This window comes from Pseudozyma flocculosa (assembly GCF_000417875.1).
Source record: "Pseudozyma flocculosa PF-1 unplaced genomic scaffold scaffold00018, whole genome shotgun sequence".
In the NCBI taxonomy this organism is placed as follows: domain Eukaryota; kingdom Fungi; phylum Basidiomycota; class Ustilaginomycetes; order Ustilaginales; family Ustilaginaceae; genus Pseudozyma; species Pseudozyma flocculosa.
In genome coordinates this window covers 425,895-445,198 of record NW_006920886.1, presented here as the reverse complement: position 1 = coordinate 445,198, position 19,304 = coordinate 425,895, and the positions used below count along the sequence as shown (strand labels likewise).

The following is a 19,304-nucleotide window of genomic DNA, read 5'->3' as shown; positions in this document are numbered from 1 at the left end:
CTTTGCTGGACGACGCATCGACCTGCGAGTCGAGTCGCTGGTCCCGAGTCTGTCCAGGATGGGCATCGCCAGCGGCAGCGGAGCCGCCGCCGAGCCGCCGAGGTACCGCAAGTCCAACGACCCTGCCCTCGAGGGGCAGACGGGCCTGGCGCGCGACCTGATCGACAAGCTCGACCTCAAGAAGCGCGTCTACATTGGCAACACGTCGATGGAGTCGGAGATGTCGCTGCTGATGGCCTCGCTGGCGCTGGCGGGGCCGGGCCGGATGGTCTACGACCCGTTCGCCGGCACGGGCTCGCTGCTGTACGCGGCGGCCGTGTTTGGCGCCATGACGCTGGGCAGCGACATTGACGGGCGGACGATGCGCGGCAAGACCAACGCCAAGCTCAAGGAGAGCGACCCGGCGCGCGCCGGCAGTATCGGCATCATCAAGTCGGCGCAGCAGTACGGCGTGCGCGACCGCATCCTCGACTGCCTCGTGTGCGACATGTCGCGCGCGCCCTTCCGCCGGTCGCTTTTCGAGGGCAAGCCGGCGTCGTCGTCGTCGTCGTCGTCGTCGTCGTCGTCGGCTGGTGTCGCTGTGCAGGGCGAGGGCGGGTTCCTGGACGGCATCGTCGCCGACCCTCCGTACGGTGTGAGGGCGGGAGCCAAGCGGCTGGGCAAGCGCGACCCGGAAAAGCAGCGGGACGAAGCCTTCTGGATGCCCGACGGCCTCGGGCCGGGCAAGGGGTGCTGGTCGCACGAGCGATCCGACTACATCCCGCCCACGCGGCCCTACCACCTCGTCGACCTGATCGACGACCTGCTCGAGTACGCCTACAACCTGCTCAAGCCGCACGGCCGCCTCGTCTTCTGGCTGCCCGTAGTCATTGATGCCGACGATGGCCAGGACGACGACGACGGCGGCGAAGGGGAGGGAGAGGGAGAGGGAGAGGGAGGGGGTGGACAGCAGCGGGAGCGGTGCGGCTCGGGGGGCGGCGAAAAGGTCAAGGTCGACCTGCCGCGACACAAGCGGGCGCGCGGCCAGGGACGCATGAGGCTGCTGCACCACAGCCTGCAGGATTTTGGACGGTGGGGCCGTCGGCTGATCACGATGGAAAAGGTGCCCCCTAGCGAAGACGTCGATGGCCACGAGGGCGATCTGGAGGGCAATGGCGATGGCGAGAGAGAGGGAGGTGGAGAGGCTGGGGTTGGGAGGACGGCCGTGCGGGCGCCGCGCACCGATGGACGCGGCGTCTACCGCGCCGATGCCGATCCGGACGAGTTTAGGAACCGGTACTTTGTCCCTCGCTCCGAGCGGGCCGCCCAGCAGCAGCAGCAGCAGCAGCAGCGGTGAGGCGGGCTCGCCGAGTCCAATGAAAGAGGCATTCTGACGACGAACGAGAAGCGACGCATGCAACGAGCCAAATACGTCTGGCGACTGCGCGTGCGACCCGGCCTGCCTGGAGGATGGGATGGAGAGGGACGAGGGGGTCCAAGCTAAGGCGAGCGGAAAGGCTCCGGAAGTCGGAGGCGGGGCAGCAGCAGGCGTACAGAGGCTGGTCCGAGAGCCTGCGCAGCCCAGGGAAGGGCTGGCATAGCCTGCTCCACTTTTTGCCAAGGGCGGCGCCAGGTGGGGCATGCACGTCCGTCTCCTGCTCGCTCGCTCGCTCGCTGCTTCACTTTCTTCCACCACCACCCACCCTCTCGACCTACCGTTCTCTATTCCCCTCCCTCCTCCCTCCCTCTCTCACGCGCGCGGGCATCTCAAGCACCGGAACGACGACGGCACACCAAAAAGGCCGGAACCCAAGATGGTTCGTACCTCCCCCCCTTCCCTCTCCGTCGGTGTCACGATGAACCCAACGCACCTACTAACGAAAGCCGCACCACCATCGTTGCATCGCCGTCCGGTCTGTAGGCATCCACAAAGACGCTCCTGCTCAAACTGGGTCGGACGACGCTATTCCTAAACGTACCCAGCACGCCGCCGCAGATGAGCACGGGCTCGATCCTACGCTCCTTCCACGGTGCCATGATCTCGTCCAACTCGCCTTCACCCTCGGCCATCCTCGCCCCCCTCGCTGTCGAATCCGAGTCGAACACGGAGGCGGAGGTGGAGTTTCCGTCGTCCTGGACCGAGGTGGATCCGCAAAGCGACCTGGCGCTGTATCGACTCGGCAAGAACGATGATGGCGAAAAGGTCTTCCAGCCCTGCAGCGAGGGCGCAAAGGACAAGGTCGAGATCGAGGATGATGAGGTGTTTGCGGTCGCGGTACGCGCTGTTGGTGCTGGTTCGTAGCCCCTCTCCCTCCCCGTCTTCATCGCTCCCCTCCCTGGCCCGTCTCTCATCACCTCCCGGTCTACATGCTGACCCAGACCCTCGCTTCCCCACCGTCTCTCCTCTCTTCCAACCCACCCCCCTTCCGTCCATCTGGTCTCTCCGCTTCCACTGCTGCACCTCACCGCCACCACAGACAAGATCGGGAAACCCATCGTTAAGCTCGCGGATGAAGAGGAAGACGACGACGACGAAGAAGACGGAGAGGCAGGACTGGATCACGAGGGCGTCGAGATCGTCGAGGCTCCCTGATGCCCCGGTCTCGCCGCGCATGGCCGAGCGCACGACACGACCAGCCCTCGCTCGCTTGCTCGCACACACACAGACGCACACGCGCACGTTGTATACCACTCCATCCCCCGCTTCGCCCCTCACCTCGTCACCAGCACGCATGCACACGCACGTGCACACGCACATGCACACGCACACAACGACAAGTCGACACGGCATCGTCGTCTTCTATTCGCCCGCCCGCATCGCATCTCGATGTCCAGACAGACGACCACTGCAGCCTCGGTACGGCCGAATGGGGGGGCCCTACTCGTCCGACGTCGGCTGGGCAGGCGCCCGCTTCCACAGGCCCATGAGCTCCTTTTGCAGGTTGCGCGCGTGCTTTTCGCGCTCGAGCGACTGGGTGCTGCGCAGGTTCGAGACGACGTCGCGCGTCTTGCCAAAGTAGACTCCCTGTCGGCGACGACGACGATGGCGGGCACGAGGGTGTCAGTTCATAGCACAGAAAGGGTGGCACCGGTCGAGACGGCGCATACGGGCTGCTCACCTGCAGTTGGCTTCGGATCCTCGACTCGACGTCCTCGACCAGCTTGCCGACGTTGGCGAGGTGCGAGACAAAGTCGGGCAGCGGGTAGTCTCCCTCGGTCTGTCGAGCAGCGAGGTGGCGGGAGATGGAAGAGGAGGGGCAGAACAGAGCAGGGTCAGCATCCTCCGCTCTCCAGTCTCGCCCAATCCAATCCAACTCTCTCCGGACCGCCATCGCCATCGCCACAGCCGTCGCCGTCACTCACCTGCCGGGTCAGGCTGCCGGCAATCTCCATGGTGCCCAGCTTGGTCGTCGACGACGACGAAGGCTGCCCCGACTGGTGGTGCGACTCGGCGCCGGGCTTTTCGTCCTCCCTGCGGCCCAGGCTGAGCATGACGGTCGAGGTGAGCTTGTAGCTGGCGCTCGGGATGGCCTTTTTGGCTGCGCCCGTTGCGCCCGCCAGCCCGCCCTTTGGCGCGGCGCCCGGCTGCTCGGTGGCCTCAAAGACGTGGAGCGAGTCCCAGGATCCAAACGTGCCGTTGCCGCTCGCCGCATCGCCGATGGCTGGCGGGGGTGCGCGAGGAAGAGGGGAGCAAGGGCGGTCTCGAGGGTCGGGTCAGCGCTAGGGGGCGTGCGCCGACGAAGACGACGGGGTGGACGACGCTGACACTCACCCTTCTTGATCAGGATGACGCCGGCAAACGTGGAGGGAGCCTGAGAGCCGACGCTGGACCCGGCAAAGACGCTGGGCTCTGCCTCGAGGTCCCAGAGGTATACGCTCGAGAGCGCCGAGTCGTAGTAGCTGGGGCCGAACGGGCAGGGGCAGTGTCGAGGGGGAAGTTGGGTAAGTGATGACGCGCTCGTCGACCAAACACCGGCGTCCGCCCCCGTCGCTGGCGCTCACAGCTTGGTATACGTCTCAAACACCTCGTTTGCCTTGATCTCGAGCTGGCGTAGGACGGGGCTGGGCAAGTTTCCAGGCTGGCCATCGATGCTCTGGCTCGGGTCAAGGTCGAGCGGCGGGTGGAAGGTGTTGGAGATCCAGCTGCGGTAACTATCCGCATCTCGGTTGTAGTCGCAGCAGAGGTACTCGCGTCCGGCGCCCTCTTGGCTGTCGTCGACCTTGACGCGGAGCGGGTGGTCGACGGACGAGACGAGCTCCTCGCCGTAGTTGGGTAGGAGGCCGACGAGGAGGTCCAGGTTGGACTCGGACGACGAGGGCGGCATGCGCCGCATCAGGTCGAGGGCGAGGTCGAGCGGGTCCGTCATGGTCGGGTCGTCGGCGGCGGGGGAAGAGGAGCGAGGGCGGGATAGAGGGAGCGTGGGAGGAGGTGTGCGGATGGGACCGGAGCTCGAGAGGCAGTACTGAGGGATGGTGGTGCGCACGCCGAGCAAGGGGTGGCCTCGGGCTTGGACCGTGCGTGCAGTTGGTGGCAGGCATGCCGAGCGAGAAGCCCCTGCCTCTGTTGAGGGGGACCTCGTTTTCGGAGCCGAGGTTCGAGGCCAAGGCCAGGCCACGCGACTTGAGCTCAGCCTGCCGCCTGCCTGCCTCTCCTCCTGAGCGCCTTGGCTCGCTTTGCCCAGGCCTGGCTGCTTCCATCACGACCTCGAGCGCATCGCAGCGCCCGCCTCGATATCTCTGCTGCACCGCGTTCTGACCGTAGCCATGTTCGACAACGACGCTTGTGGATCTGTCGCTGCTCTGGCCTGGTTCTGCCTTCCTCGACTGGGCCAAGCATCACCTCGTGAGCATCGTCGCGAAGCATCGAGGTGGCCTGGCTGGTCTGGCCTGGCCCTTTGGGCGCGATGTGCGACGAGGAGGCGTGCGTATGTCGTCGCCGGCAGGTGGCTGCTGCGCTGCCATCGGATCGGAAGAGCGACGAGGGCCAGGGCCAGCTGGCAAACGTCGATTGCCGTCGCAGCGCGCCCCGTCGCCGCCGCCGTCTGCGGTGCTTGCCTTTGCCTTGCTTTGCGTCTGCTGCGCCGGCTTGTCGGAAAAGCGGCGGCGGGGCGGGCCGACGGGCAGATGGAGGGTCCATCAAGCTAAGCGGCGGCAGCTGGCCCGCGAGCGGCGTTAGCCACCGTGCGTCGGCCGTGGGTGGGCGCAGATGACGCAGAGTTGCACGCTGCCTCTTGCCAGCCTCCACCTGCCTTGGTTGGCGGTGGCTTGGCGGCCTGCTCTGCTTCCGCCTGCCTCGGCTTCCATCCGCCCCGCCCCGCAAGTCGGGCTGCCTGGCTGTCTGGCCGGCCACCTCGTCGACGCCTGTGAGGTGACGTCCCTCGCCATCGTCGCCGTGCGATTCTCGCCCTCGCCCTCGCCCTCGCCCTCGCCCTCGCCCCCGCCCGGGCCATGCTGCAGAGAGAGGTGGCTGAACCTGCTGGCTTGGCTGGACCTGCCGCACATCGTCGCTCGATCTGGCCTTGGCTTGCCTGCCTGCCGGTCAGGCCAGTCTGCGTGCTCACAAGACACCTGCCTCGTTGCCGACGCCGTCGCCGACGCCGTCGCCGTCGCCGTCGCCCTGGCTCTCCAGCCTTTTCTTGTCTCGTCGCCATCCAGTCTCTCCCTTTCCTCCCATCATCCACCATCCAACCCTCTCACAAGGCTTCTTGCTCTAATAACCCGCAACTTCGACCCGACCCGACCCGACCAGCTCGCTCGCGCGCCCATCCGCTCCATCGACAGCCAACCGGCACCTCTCCTTCTCCCTCAGCGGTACCCCGTCCTTCCCCTGCATCCCGCCTGCGCTCCTCGACCATGCTCGGATCTCCGGCGGCCAACCTCATCCTCTCTCGCACCGGCGGAGCTGGTGCCGGCCGCTTCCTCGTCGCCGCAGCCGCACGACGAGCGCCCATCCAGAGGTTCTCGCCCGCCGCCGCACGCCCCTTCCACTCATCGGTGTCGCGCCTGGCCGCCAACCCGCAGTCGAGCAAGCCCGCCTCGGACTCGTGGCAGCACACCAAGCAAAACATCAAGGAGGAGGTCAAATCGGTCAAGTCGAGCATCGAGAGCTCCATCGCCGGCGCCAGCGGCACCGGCGCCGGAGGAGACCAGGCCGCCTCCAAGCAGGACGCTGGAGAGACGTCCAGGTCCGGCGCCGCAGAGATCCTCAAGGATGCCAAGTCCATCACGGGCGAAATGGCCCAGGCCGTACCCCGGCCGGCGCTCCTGTGGGGCGGTGCGGGCGCCATCCCCTATGTCACAACGGCCGGCGCGTCCATCTGGCTGGCGCGCCAGGAGCACCTCGTCAACCTCGGCTACGACAAGACCATGGACAGCGAGACGGCCAGCGCGCTCCTCCTCCACGCCCAAAACATCCAGGTCGGCTTTGGCGCCGTGCTGCTCAGCTTCCTGGGCGCCGTCCACTGGGGCTTCGAATTCAGCAAGTACGGCGGCGAGCTGGGCAACCGGCGGTACGCCGTGGGCGTGCTGCCCGTCGTGCTGGCGTGGCCCACGCTGCTCCTGGCGCCGCAGATGGCGCTGATTGCGCAGTGGGCCTCGTTTGTCGCCATGTGGTTTGTCGACCTGCGCGCCACAAACGACGGCTGGGTGCCCAAGTGGTACTCGACCTACCGCTTCTGGCTGACGCTTGCTGTGGGCTCCAGCATCATTGCCACGCTGGCTGGCACCAACTACTACGCGCCCGGCAGCCGCAGCACCATGGCGGCCACGGCGGGCAAGCTGCAGGAGGAGGTGCAGGCCGACGGCCCCACCAAGATGAAGCTGCTCCAGCGCAGCGCCAAGGGCAACAAGGGCGGCATCATCAAGCACCAGGAGGTCGGGGGCGACGTCGAGGCCACCAGCGCCGGCGCAGAGGGTGACAGCTACGTCAAAATCGGCAACCCAAAGAGGCAGGAGGAGTGAGTCACGCACGACGGACGGCGCGCGGCCAGCCCAGCGCTGCCCCAGTATCGGTCGCCGTTGCGGTCGTCGCAGACTTGAATCGCTGACCGTCTGTGTACCCACGTGTTGTTTGCCCCGCCCCGCCGTATAGGGAGCGCAAGGAGAAGGAGGAGGAGGAGCGCAAGAAGAAAGAGGAGCAGGCCAAGAAGAAGGCCGAGGAGGACAAGCAGGCGCAGAACAAGGACAAGAGCGGCAGCGGCGGCGGCGAGGACAAGAAGGACAAGGGCGGCGATGACGGCGACAAGAAGGACAAGAAGGACCAAGGCGGCGACGACGAGTAAGCCACGCTCGCTCCTCGTCCCTCACGCGCCTCTCTTTGCCTGCGCCCTTCCCTCGCCCTCCGGACTGCATCCATCTTTCTCCTTCCTCTCTCCTCTGCCCACCTCGCATCTTTCCTCCCCCCTCTCGTCCTGTTGTACGACTAAACTACACACGACTGCGCGAACCGCCGCTTTTGCTTGTCTGCCGCCGAACCAAAGGAAGACGATCTGTTGCTGCCTCTGGATGGCCGCCTGCTGCCTGCTGACTTTGCTGTGGATATGAAGGCGGAAAGAGGCCAGGCCGGTGTGCTGGGCGTGGTTGGTGCCCCGCATCTGGCCCCGCAAGAATAATCACGGACGTACGTCCCGGACGCGGCGCCGCCTGGTTCTGTCTCGCTCGGCTTTTGCAAGTGGCCGGCCGCATCACCGGCTGCTTCGACCGCTTCGGCTTTCAGCCGCTGCCGACGCCTTCGTCGTCCTTCTTGGCCTTGGCTTCGAACCATTCCTCCCCCATAACGGCTTCCCCCTCCCCCCTTCGCCCTCTCCCTCGACGTTCATCGACCTGCCCTTCGTTCATGCCCACCACCCTTCGAAGAGTCCCATCCTAGACGACGACCGTAGATTCCCCATCTCGCTCGCTGGTCCGGCCGTTGATGCTGTCCGCCCTGCGTCGACCTCGGCCGCATCATCGTCTCTTTGCCGCGCCATCACGCCCAAACTCGACCGCGCTACGTTCACCGCAGCCTCGACGCTCACCTTTCGCCATGACCTCGGACGATGGCTCGGCAGCCTCGGCCGCCAACAACGCCGCCGCCGCCGCTGCCGGAAGGCGCAGGATCGCCTCCATCGGCCGCCATGTCCAACCCACCCGCCCGCTCACCACGTCGAGCGCAGCGAGCGCATCTCCCTCGTCTTCTCCATCGTCGACGCCCATGCCCAAGGCAGGCACCCCCCTCGGCACGCTCAAGCTCGGCCCCAACGTCAGCATCCCCGTCTTTGAGGCGCGCGACCCCACGCGCCTCCCATCGGAACGCCTGCTGCTCAACCTCGACGACCCGCTCGTCCTCGAGCACCTCGAGTTCCTCGGGAAAAAGTGGCAGCTGCGTCAGGACGTCTTCCTCCTCGCCCCACCCGGTCCCTATGCCCGCCGCCTCAGCCTCACTTTCGCCGCGCTGCTGCAGCTGCCCTACGAGTACATCTCGTTCCACCGCGACATTGGCGAGGCAGAGATGCTCCAGTCCCGCTCCCTCACCGCCGACGGCAGCCTCGTCTTTGTCGACGGGCCCGTCGTGCGCGCCATGAAGGAGGGCCACCTCCTCATCCTCGAGGGCGTCGAGAGGGCGGAGCGTGGCGTCACGCCCGTCATCAACAACATCCTCGAGAATCGGGAGCAGAACCTCGCCGACGGCAGCTTCCTCATCCCCGCCGAAAAGATCGAGGCGGCGCGAAGCCAGGAGGCCTCCGAGTCGGCCGCCGAGGGCAAGCCCAAGTTGGCCAGCCGCTTCATCCCCGTCCACCCCAACTTCCGCGTCATCTCGATCGGAACGCCCATTCCGCCGTACAAGGGCCTCCCGCTCGACCCGCCGTTCCGCTCGCGCTTCCAGGCGCGCTGGGTCGAGGGCTCCATCGACCAGACCGTCGCCCTCGAGCCCACACCGCTCGCCGAGGACCTCTGCCGGCGCTGGTCGAACCTGGCTGCGCTGCTGCGCTTCCACACCACCCTCGCACAGGGCAACGACGTGGTGCCCCCGACGCTTCGCCTGCCCAACCTGCCCACCACCGCCACGTCGCTGCTGCAGGACCTCACCCTTGCCTTTCCGCCGACGCGCGCCCTGCCGCCCATCGTCGACGAGCAGACCGAGGCCCAGCAGAAGGCCGACAGCATCGCCGTCTTTGCGCCCGTCAAGCAGATCAAGTCGGACGAAGAGGCGGCCGCGGCCGCGGCGGCGACACCCGCAGCACCGATCATCGCCGCTTCGACGCTGTCGGCCCTCAGCACCGCCTATCCGCAGATCTGCGCCCTCGACAAGGACAAGCACCAGACCCTCGGCGAGCTCCTCGCTCAGCTTCGCCTCGATCAGGGGCTGGGCGTCGCGTCCGAGTCTGCGCACACGGGCGCCGGCTACCTGGGCTACAACGTGGCCTCGATTGAGCGGGTCGATGGCAACCGGGCCAAGATCACCTTCACCAACGCCGGCCAGGGCGCTGCGCCCGTCAGCCTCGAGGTGCCCTGTGGACCCCTGCCTCTGGGACCCATGCCGCAGCTCGGCGAGACGGTCGGCCAGGACGTTGTGATCACGCCGCGCGTCCTGTCCATCTTTACCCGGCTGGTCCAGCTGCACGCTGTCGGCCGCGACATCTGCCTGGTGCCCGGGTCGCTCGACGCTGCGCCCGTCGCCTCGTCGGCCGAGATGGCGTCCGCCGCCGCGGCGCACAAGCCCTCGTCGTCGACGACGACGTGCATTTCGCTCTTCGCCTCGGCCCTGGGCTACGCGTACGAGTCGGTGTGGCTCTGGAAGGACCTGGGTGGCGGCGAGCTGCTGATGCGCCGCTCGACTGCGCCGGACGGCTCGACGGGCTGGGAGCCCGCGCCCCTGATCCGGGGCGCGATGCAGGGCAAGCTGATCCACCTCGCCGGCGTCGACGTGCTGGGTCCCACGCTGAGCTCTCTCTCGAGGCTGCTCCAGGACCGTGAGAGCGAGCTCTGGAACGGGCAGCGGATCAGCCTGGGCGGTGCGGGCGGCGGCAGCGGCGGCGGCGATGCGGCAGGCCAGAGCGCAAGTGGACCCCTCTCGATCCCGGACAGCTTCCGCGTCGTCCTCACCGCGACCAAGGCGGCTGGCTGGCTCAGCGAGGAGGCGGCCACGCTGTTCGCCACCTGTATCACCACGCCCATGGACGAGGCCGAGGAGCGCGAGATTGTGCTGCGGCGCACGGGCATCCCCGCCGACTCGGCGGCGCTCAAGCGCCTATTCGTGTTCGTGCAGCGCTATCGCCAGCTCAGCTCGGACCCGACGCTGGGCCTGGCCAAGTCGCGCAGGCTGGGGACGCGCCAGGTGATCCGGATGGCGTCGCGCCTCACCCTCGAGCGCAGGCGCGACGGCGACGCCGACGAGGATGACTACGACCTGCACGGCCTCGTGTGGCGCACGCTCCTCGTCGACTTCCTGCCCAGCACGGTGCGCGAGGTCATCCAGAACCTGCTTCAGGAGTGCAAGATCCACCCGCCGGGCTCCGAGGGCGCGTTTCGCTACGTGCCCCGGCTGCGCGTCGGCGACCCCGAGGTGCGCGGACGCACGCTCGAGTTCGACGTCACCGACACCAGCGACCGGCCGCACGCGCGCCGCGTCGTGCCGCGCTTCGACGTCGACCGGCTCGACCCGGACGGCGGCGCGGCTCTGGTGCCGGACCTGGGCGGCAGCTTCTACAACAACCCGCAGCAGTCGGCGCTGCTTCTTTCCTTTGCCGAGGACCTCGAGCTGCTGGGCGAGCACCTCCTCCTGATGGGCAGCCAGGGCACGGGCAAGAACAAGCTCATCGACCGCACCCTCGAGCTGCTCAACCGGCCGCGCGAGTACATCCAGATGAACCGCGACTCGACCGTCGGCGGGCTGCTGCAGCAGATTGCGCTGGAAAACGGCCAGATCCGCTACTACGACTCGCCCCTCGTCCGCGCCGTCAAGCTCGGGCGGATCCTCGTCGTCGACGAGGTCGACAAGTGCTCGACGTCGGTGTCGGCCGTGTTCCGCAGCCTGGCCGAGCGCGGCGAGCTGACGCTTCCCGACGGCCGCCGCATCCGCCCCGTCGGCAGCCGCGGCGATCCGAGCGACGTCATCGTCCACCCGTCGTTCCGGCTGGCGCTGCTCTCCAACCGGCCGTCCTACCCGTTCCTCGGCCAGGACTTTATCGGCTCGGCGGGCGAGGGCTTCTCGTGCTACGCCGTGGCCAACCCGGACATTGAGTCCGAGGTGCGCCTGCTGCACGCCGCCGCGCCCTCGGTCGACGTCGACCTGCTGCGCAAGCTCGACGTCGCCTTCCACGACCTGCGCGACGGCTTCGACGCCGGGCTCATCAACCACCCCTATTCCCTGCGCGAGCTGCTCCACCTCGTCGCCCACATGGAGCGTTTCCCAGACGAAAAGCTCAGCGACGTGCTGCTCAACGCGCTGTCTTTCGACCTGCACCGGCCCGAGGCGATCCGGTGGGTGGTCGATGCGCTGCGCAAGCGCGGCCTGCCCGTCGACGACCTCGACCTCGAGGCGCTGCGCAACCGCATCAAGCCCGCCGATGCGCTCAAGATCACCTTTGAGGGCATGGAGGACTACGACCCGAAAAAGGCGGGCCGATCCACCGACCTCGACAGGCCCAAGGAGGGCAAGGAGGATCCCAACAACGAGGAACACGTTGGCGGCAACACGTGGCGCGGCGGAACGGGCGGACGCGACACGGCCGGCCTGGGCGGTCGGGGCGGCTACGAGCGGCTGTACAAGGGCCACAAGATCCACCGGGTGTCCAAAGCGCTCAAGGACGACGTGCCGGACCACATCAAGAGGCAGGCGCGCGCCATGGCCCGCGCCGCCCTCGAAAAGCAGCTCAAGGAAAACGGCCTGGCGCCGCACGAGGCCGTCAACATGCACGAGCTCAACGCCAAGGTGGCCCCCTTTGTGCAGCACCTCGCCAACACCCTCAACGACCTCAAGGCCAACGAGGAGGAGCGCGCCTGGGTCTCGCGCCAGCAGGACGGCGAGCTCGACGAGCGCAGGCTCAGCGAGGGCCTCATGGGCGAGCGCGCCATCTACAAGCGTCGCAGCGAACGACCCCCCGAGATCGGCGCGCCCCAGCTCAAGCCGAAACGCATCCGGATCGTGCTTGACGCCAGCGCCTCTATGTATTCCATGCAATTTGACGGAAGACTGCAGCGGGAGCTCGAGGTGTGCTTGGTGAGTAGTGACGATTGGTCCAGAGATGGTCCGGATGATGTGCCGTGACGGGACGCGCGTTGACCATGCTGTCGCCCCTTCCTTTCGGCCTCGCCCTCGACGATCCCCGCAGATGGTCATGCAAGCCTTTGCTCGCGTCGATCCAACCCGGTTCGCGCTCGACATTGTGGGCCACAGCGGCGACAACCACATGATCCCGCTGGTGGGGATCGGCAAGCTGCCGCGCAGCGAGGGCGACCAGTACCGCGTGCTCCGATCGATCGTCTCGCACACGCAGTACTGCGAGTCGGGCGACTTTACGCTCAAGTGCATCGAGCACTCGATCCGGGACGTCAAGAAGCGTCTTCCCTCGTCCTGGCTCGACGGCGTCCCCACCTCGTCCGACGACGGCGGCGACATGGACGAAACCGTCGGCCTCGCCGCCAGCGTTGGGAGCGACGAGGGAAAGTGCGACGACCACTTTGTCATTGCCATCTCGGACGCCAACCTGGCGCGGTACGGCATCAACCCGCACACGCTCTCGCGCACCCTCGGCACCGACGAGACGGTCAAGACTGCCGTCCTCTTCATCGATAAGGGCAACGAGGCCGTCTACACCGCCAAGCAGCTCCCCGGCAAGGCGTTTGTGGCGCGCGAGATGAAGGATATCCCGCGCATCCTCTCGACCATCCTTACCAGCAGCCTCGCCGGTGGAGCCTAGGTAAGGGGAAGAGTAAGGAGGAGCAGTACCGTTCGTGTCGAGCTGGGCCGGCATGGTTTGAGCTCGAGAGCGTGCGAACGGGCACGACAGCAATGGAAAGTGATGAGACGAAGCACCGCGGATCATTCAGAGGCACGGCCTAGCGAGTCGAGCAGCTTGATGCTGAGCAAGGCGAGGAAGCGGGCCGGCTGGTCGAGCAGCCCCCCCGTCCGTCGAGATGAGCTCAGTGCTGCGCCTGACAACGCCCGACCCGACCAGCTGGCTGAGCCTTACGGCGCGGCCTGGAATCGTAACGAGCTCGATCTTTCCCGTCGCCGCTTCACTCCGCTATCGTTCAGCGCGGCTTACACAGCCCGATCGTGCACGCTGGACTGGCCCACACGCTCTCCCGTCGCGACCTTGCCGCCGTTGGATGGTAGGGTTGGTACCGGTAGCTCGAGCAGCAGCCTCGGCGAGCGGGGCGCTCAATGTATCTGACCCGCGAAAAATCGGACAGGGAAAAAGGCCGAGGCGCATCAAGGCCAGCCCTTGCCTGCCTGCCTGGCCAGGCCCGGCCTGCCTGGCTTGAGGGACGCGTGCGCGTGTCGGCCCACTGGCAGCCCTGGCCTGGGCCGGGTGTTGCTCTCTCTCTCTCTCTCGCCTTGGCTACCGCCTGTTTGCTCGGCCTTCTTCCGTTTCCCGCCCGCTTGCCCGGTCAGCCCGAACGCAGCGCAGCGCGTGCGGCACCCGCCGAAACAAAAGGGGCATCTCAGCCCTACCCGGCCCTAGTCTGGCGGAAAGGCCGAGACTGGGCCTGGGGGCGGACGGGCGGAACCAACCAACACCAGGCACGCACCCTACCCAACCACCCACCCACCCGCGCTCGCACGCACGCACGCTCGCCCGACCCTGGCTTGGCCCCCGTCGTCCTCCTTGCATCAAAACTGGCCAGCCACACCTTCCAGACCAAACCGCGACCTCTGCTCCCAACCTACGCTGGCCTAAGCATTCAGGACTTGGTTTCGGGCACGCTCCGCTCCGCCTCGCCTCGCCTCGCAACGACGCACCCACACTACCTGCTGGCTTTGTCCTTTGCATGCTTCCCACCCGCCCACCACCACCACCATCACCACCGTCCCTTGACGGCCTCGATCGTCGTCTCGTTGACCACTCCGAACGCATCCGACACTCGACCCGCCTATCTGTCCGGCCCTCGACCCTAGACTGCACACCACCCGCTTAGCCCGCCCAACTACCGCTTACGCCTTGCTTCGACGGAGACGACGCTCACAGCAGCACCACATCGATCCGAACACTAGTCTGCATCACCTCACAATAGGCTAGCGCTCTGAGCGTTTCTCTCTTCGTAATCCTCTACAGTGCGCAACCCTACTCTGGGACGGCGGAACCAAGAGACCGGCTGCAGCATCTCTCGGGGCTCTTCCTAGAAGCGACAACATCGGCACCGGCACACACAAACCATCTCAGCTGATCGATGCACCAAGCCTAGTCACCTCTTCGTTTGACCTCTCTGCCGTTCCTTGCCATCTCTCTGGATCTCCACTGCGCGGCCGTCCTCGGCCCTCGTGATTCGCAACCATCGCTCCCCGCCATCTCAAGCGCCTCTCGCTACCGGCCATCCACTGCTCGCCCCTTCTCGGTTCCCCGCTCATCGCCGATCAGGCCTGGTCGACGCCGCACTCTCCCGCCCTCTCGGCCGCCAGCGGTAGCGGTGGGGGACGAGGCGGCGGAGCTCCGGGCGCAGAGACCGAGACCGAGACCGACGAGCCGGTACGGCAGCGCCCCGAACAGACCGAGCAACGCCGCCACCAGCCAGGCCTCCAGCGTCAGCCTCAGCGGCACCGCCGCACCGGTAGCAGCGCGAGGTACGTTAGTCAACAGCACCACCATCCCTTTGGCCAGCCGGCCTCGTCGCAGGACCAGCAGCAACCAACTGCAGCAGGTCAGCTCGACGCAGCGGGGCGCGACCACCTCTCGTCGCCCTCCTCGCTGAGCTCACCGCACGCTGCCACAATGAGCACCGGCTCGCCACGAAGGCTCGGACTTGGCCTGGGCTTAGACGGGCAGGTGCCAGAGGAAGACGAAGGGACCGACGCTCGTAGCGCCACTGCTTCTCCTTCTGCGCGTACCACATCGCTCCGCCACGCCGGCGGCAGCAATCATCTGCACCACCAGCGCGATCACCTTCAGGCGACGCACAGCCCGACCCGACGCCGCGCCGACGGCACCAATTCAATGGCGTCGTCGTCGTTCCTCTCGCCCCTGCGATCCCGAGCGGGCTCGCTGGGCGAGGGCGACGCTTCCGGCGATGCAGCTGGGTCCGACTACGCCGAATCCATCGCCGACACCACCGGCGGCGGCGGTGGCGGAGACCAATCGATGTCGATGCTGTCCACGGCCGACCCGGCCGAGATCGACGAGCTCGAGGAGGGCGTGCGCCAGTCGCGCACCATTGAGGACTTTACCAAGATCATTTCCGAGTTCAGGCTCAACCGCAAGTCGACGTACGCCGAATCGCTCGCCGTCAACACCGAGACGGGCTCGCAGTGGGGCGGAGCACGCAGCGACGACGGCGCCACCGGCAGCGATGCCGGCAGCATCAGCGCCAGCACCAGCCTCTGTAGGCGGCGGCGCAGCATCTCGGGCGAGAGCGGGAGCGACTACGGCGGCGCCTCGGCGACCCGTGGGCGCTGCACCTGCTGCTGCGGTCGCGACGACTGCCCCAGCGCCATTCGCGCGCGGCAAGAGTGGCGCGACCTCGAGGCCGACCTCAGGCTGAGCGCAGGTGAGTAGCGGCGGCGAGCGGGTACACAAAGGGCAGCCATGACTCGAGCGGGATGGCGATCCCGGATGGGAATCGAAACGATAGCTGCTCGCTTGGGTCTGAGAACCGCAAAGCATACTGACAATCGACCGACCTCACTGCTCTATGCTTTCGACGCGATTCTTTTGCTCTCACCTCGGCCCAACTGGCTACTATCGCTCGCAGAAATCGGACAGGCGCTGCTCAAGCGACACGATGCGATGCACGCGCGCTCGCAAAAGCAGGCGCAGGAGTACATCCAGCAGCGCGACGGCCTCATGAGCCGGCTCACAAAGAGCTACAAGGAGACGTCGGGCCTAGAGCGGCAGCTGGCACAGGCCAACCTCAATCTCGAGGCGGCCGACAGCAGCAACCGCACGCTGCTCCACGAGCTCGACGAGGTGCGCGGCCAGCTGGCCAAGCTGCGGGCGAGCCAGACGCGCATGGCGGGCGCCGAGGACAAGGCACACCGGCTCGCGACCCAGCTCGACGACGCCAAGCAGGAGCTCGCCGCCGAGCGCAAGCGCGCCGACGCTGCCGAGGCGCGCGCGCGCAAGCTGTCGGAGCGCAACACGCAGCTGGCCGAGTCGCTCAAGCAGGCGCGCAAGGAGGTCGACATCGCCTCGATTCGCCGCGACGCCAAGGTCAGCGTCAGCGAGGAGGCTCTCGACGAGGCGCGTCGCAGGCTCGCCGTCGGGATGCGCCAAGCCAGGAGCAGCGAGAGTGGCAAGGATGGCCAGGTCGGCGGCAATGGAGGCGCAGACGCCGACGACGGCGGCAGCGGCGACGAGGTGGCCAGCGTCGTCGATACGCTGGTCCGGGACAATGAAGCGCTGCGACAGGGCAACGCCCAGCTGCAGGAGCTGCTCGAGGCCCGCACCGAGGAGCTGGCGGCGATCCGCGAGCAGGCCGATGCCAGCAGCGTCTATGACCACTTCTCCTCGTCAGCGACGCCCGGGGCATCGACAACGGGAGCAGCCGCCTCGTCTTCATCGCCACGGCCCTCGATGCACTCGCGGCCGCCCAGCAGCCTCGGCTTCGGCAGCAGTTACCGAGTGCCGTCGTCGTCACGTCGGTCCGACATCGACGGGGGCGAGGGCGACGAGCACGACGACGATGCAGCCCTCGCGCCTGTAACGCTGTCCGATGAGGTGGTGGTGCCAGGAGCTGAAGCAGCAGCGACCTCCAACACGACGGCGACGTCGCCGCTGCCCGGAGTCACCCTCACCCGCACGCCCTCGAGCGCACGCCGATCGTCGGCGGCGACACGTGCGCAGCCTGCGCGATCCTACTCGCGGTCATCGGCTGCCAGCAGCGTGGCTGCGGGAGTCCTAGATGGCTCCCTCCAGGATAGCCCCCGTTCGATGTCCGCGGGGCTGGTGCCGGCGATTGCGGGCGCCTCGCATTCGAGCGACACGCCGGTAACGCGGCGTCCGAGCCGCGCCGAGGCGGGGAGCGAGCACACGATCAGCGCCGTTGGCGGTGGCGGCGGCGGCAGCGAACACGATGCCGCCTCGGCCACAGGCAATTCGGCCTTCCTCGCCGAGGCTGCCAGGCGGGAGCGCGACAACCGCACCAGCCAGCTCGCCACGCTGCTCGACTACATTCAGCGCCTGTTTGGACGGCTGTCGAGCGCCGACGTCGACACGCTCACACGGCGGCTGCAGCGTCAGCATCTTGCCGGCGACGTGGGCCATCTGGCGCGCACGACGGTCAACTCGATCCTGCGCGACGTCGACGGCCTGCGCGACCACTTCCGCCGCCTCGTCGAGCAAGAGAGCCGCCAGCAGGCGCGCGACGACTCATCCATGGGCTCGCGCGACGCCTCGAGCGAGAGCCTCGTGTCGCGCAAGGAGTTTTTCGCGGTGCTCAAAGCCTTCCGCGACATCCTGTGCGAGGTGGCGAGGCTGCGGCTTTGCGTAAACGAGATCCACATGAACCCGGGCGCGGCCGCCAAGCTGCTCCAAGAGCACCTCGGAGCGACGGCGGCCGAAGACCGCTCGCTGCTGCCAATCCCCTCGGCCGTCGGCTGGCTCGGCAAGATGCTGCTTGGCGGGCCGTCGTCGACGGGATCTTCGTCGACGTCGTCGTCCTCGGCGGCGGCGTCGTTGGCCTCCGCTTCGACGGGCATCGCCGGCGCCGGGACCGGAACCGGACCGGGCTCAGCAGCAATGGACGGCGGCGGAAGCAGCGCCGAAGCGTCGTCGTCGGGAGCGGCGGGCAGGCTCGGCTTGGGGGCGCCATCATCATCATTGTCACGGCCATCCGGCTCGGGCGCCGGCGCAGGAGGCCGGATGCAGCCGACGCGCGCCGTCTCGGGCGGCTCGGCCTACGCCTCACATCTCGCTCCGCGCGCATCGGCCGCCGTCGTATCGTCGTCGGTCGCCGTCGAGGTCAAGGGCCTGCACGCATCGGCCGCCGAAGCGAGCAACGCTTCCTCTAGCGGCGGCACGAGCTCCCTGGCATCGACTTCGCCGCCGCCGAGCGGTGGTGGCCTGAAGGCAGGACCGCGGCCTAAGCGCGGGCGTGCGCCGGGATCGCTCAGCCGCGTCCAGTCGCGCAATCTGTCGGGGCTCTTCGCCGGCACGCTCGGCAACCCGGAAGGCTTCGGTGCCTCTCCGTCGGGGCGCCACGGACCGTCGCTGTCGTCGTCGTCGTACACGCCCCAGCGCCGCGACGCCTCGAGCCTCGGCAGCAGCCTCCTGGCCAGCGGCAGCGCGAACCGGGGCGCTGCGCAGCGACCGCTGAGCCGCATCGTCGACGACGACGAGGTGAGCCTCCACCACGGCCGATCGCGCCACCACGCCTCGGCGCTGGACACCGAAGACGATCCCGAGTCGTCGTACCCGGGCGCGCTGCTGGAGCGCACCCTGCGCCCGCGCGGCCTCAGCGACTCGTCGATCCGCAGCACCTTCCTCGACGCCGGCGCGCCGGGCGGACTCGGCGGCGGCAGCATGATGGGCCCGTCGCCCGTGTCGCGCATCATCACGCCTGCCACGCTGGCCCTGCAGTACGAGGCGGCGGCGGTGGGGCCCGCCGACGACGACGCCAAGAGCGACGTCAGCGGAGCCGCATCGGCCTCGACGGCCACGACAGCCGAAAAGGTGGCTGGCCTCTGGCGAGGGGCCGTGGCAACGGCGTCGGGGGCGGCGGGATCTTCGTCGGCGTCGTCTGGCGGCGGAGGCCACAAGGCGGTGCGCCAGACGCCGAGCGTAGCCGCGCTGAGCCGGGCAGCGGCGCGAGCCGAAGAGGCGCTCGTCGTGCCCCGCGGCGCCGCGTCGAGGGGCGCCTTCTAGTTCGAGCGGAACCCGTCGGCTGGCTCGAGGCAACGGCCGGTGGCAAGAGGGATCGGAAGCAAGGGAGAAAGCGAGGATGCGGCTGTGGCTCGGAATGCGGCGGAACGGGAACGGGATGAGAGGCACGGACGGGACGCGAGGAACGGAAAGACAGGGGTCGTTGGCTGGGTGGAGCGGGATCGCCCTTGAGCTCATTATCGTGGCTGGCTTGCTGGCGGGCGGGCGGGCAGGCTGCTCCCGCCGTCGTCTGGGTGGTATACACTGCTCTTGGCTGCTGCCGCTGCTGACGTGGCCGCCGCTGTTGGCCATGTCCATCTCGGCCTGGCT

General features: G+C 67.7%; 6 protein-coding genes across 6 annotated transcripts in view; 5 read left to right on the top strand and 1 right to left on the bottom strand.

The window, feature by feature from the left end:
* PFL1_05226 (uncharacterized protein) overlaps window positions 1-1,336 on the top strand; it is a gene marked incomplete at both ends in the record, with an annotated part of 2,437 nt that extends 1,101 nt beyond the window's left edge. The window contains one exon of the mRNA XM_007882755.1: window positions 58-1,336. Within this exon, the coding sequence (XP_007880946.1) occupies window positions 58-1,336 (1,279 nt within the window). The remainder of the gene's footprint in view (window positions 1-57) is intronic.
* A 457-nt stretch (window positions 1,337-1,793) lies between these two features.
* PFL1_05225 (uncharacterized protein) lies at window positions 1,794-2,572 on the top strand (the record flags this gene model as incomplete). The annotated part of the gene is made up of 3 exons (XM_007882754.1): window positions 1,794-1,796; window positions 1,901-2,273; window positions 2,457-2,572. The coding sequence occupies 3 exons, from the start codon at window positions 1,794-1,796 to the stop codon at window positions 2,570-2,572; spliced, it is 492 nt and encodes a 163-aa protein (XP_007880945.1).
* Window positions 2,573-2,857: 285 nt separating this feature from the next.
* Window positions 2,858-4,346, bottom strand: PFL1_05224 (uncharacterized protein; the record flags this gene model as incomplete). Its single annotated transcript, XM_007882753.1, has 5 exons — window positions 2,858-3,004; window positions 3,099-3,197; window positions 3,343-3,641; window positions 3,752-3,879; window positions 3,982-4,346. The coding sequence occupies 5 exons, from the start codon at window positions 4,344-4,346 to the stop codon at window positions 2,858-2,860; spliced, it is 1,038 nt and encodes a 345-aa protein (XP_007880944.1).
* Window positions 4,347-5,832: 1,486 nt separating this feature from the next.
* On the top strand, window positions 5,833-7,259 carry PFL1_06890 (uncharacterized protein; the record flags this gene model as incomplete). The annotated part of the gene is made up of 2 exons (XM_007882808.1): window positions 5,833-6,935; window positions 7,070-7,259. The coding sequence occupies 2 exons, from the start codon at window positions 5,833-5,835 to the stop codon at window positions 7,257-7,259; spliced, it is 1,293 nt and encodes a 430-aa protein (XP_007880999.1).
* A 632-nt stretch (window positions 7,260-7,891) lies between these two features.
* On the top strand, window positions 7,892-12,878 carry PFL1_05223 (uncharacterized protein; the record flags this gene model as incomplete). Its single annotated transcript, XM_007882752.1, has 2 exons — window positions 7,892-12,178; window positions 12,291-12,878. 2 exons carry the CDS (start codon window positions 7,892-7,894, stop codon window positions 12,876-12,878), a joined length of 4,875 nt encoding a protein of 1,624 aa, XP_007880943.1.
* A 2,013-nt stretch (window positions 12,879-14,891) lies between these two features.
* On the top strand, window positions 14,892-18,977 carry PFL1_05222 (uncharacterized protein; the record flags this gene model as incomplete). Its single annotated transcript, XM_007882751.1, has 2 exons — window positions 14,892-15,663; window positions 15,868-18,977. 2 exons carry the CDS (start codon window positions 14,892-14,894, stop codon window positions 18,975-18,977), a joined length of 3,882 nt encoding a protein of 1,293 aa, XP_007880942.1.
* Between the last annotated feature and the right edge of the window lie 327 nt (window positions 18,978-19,304).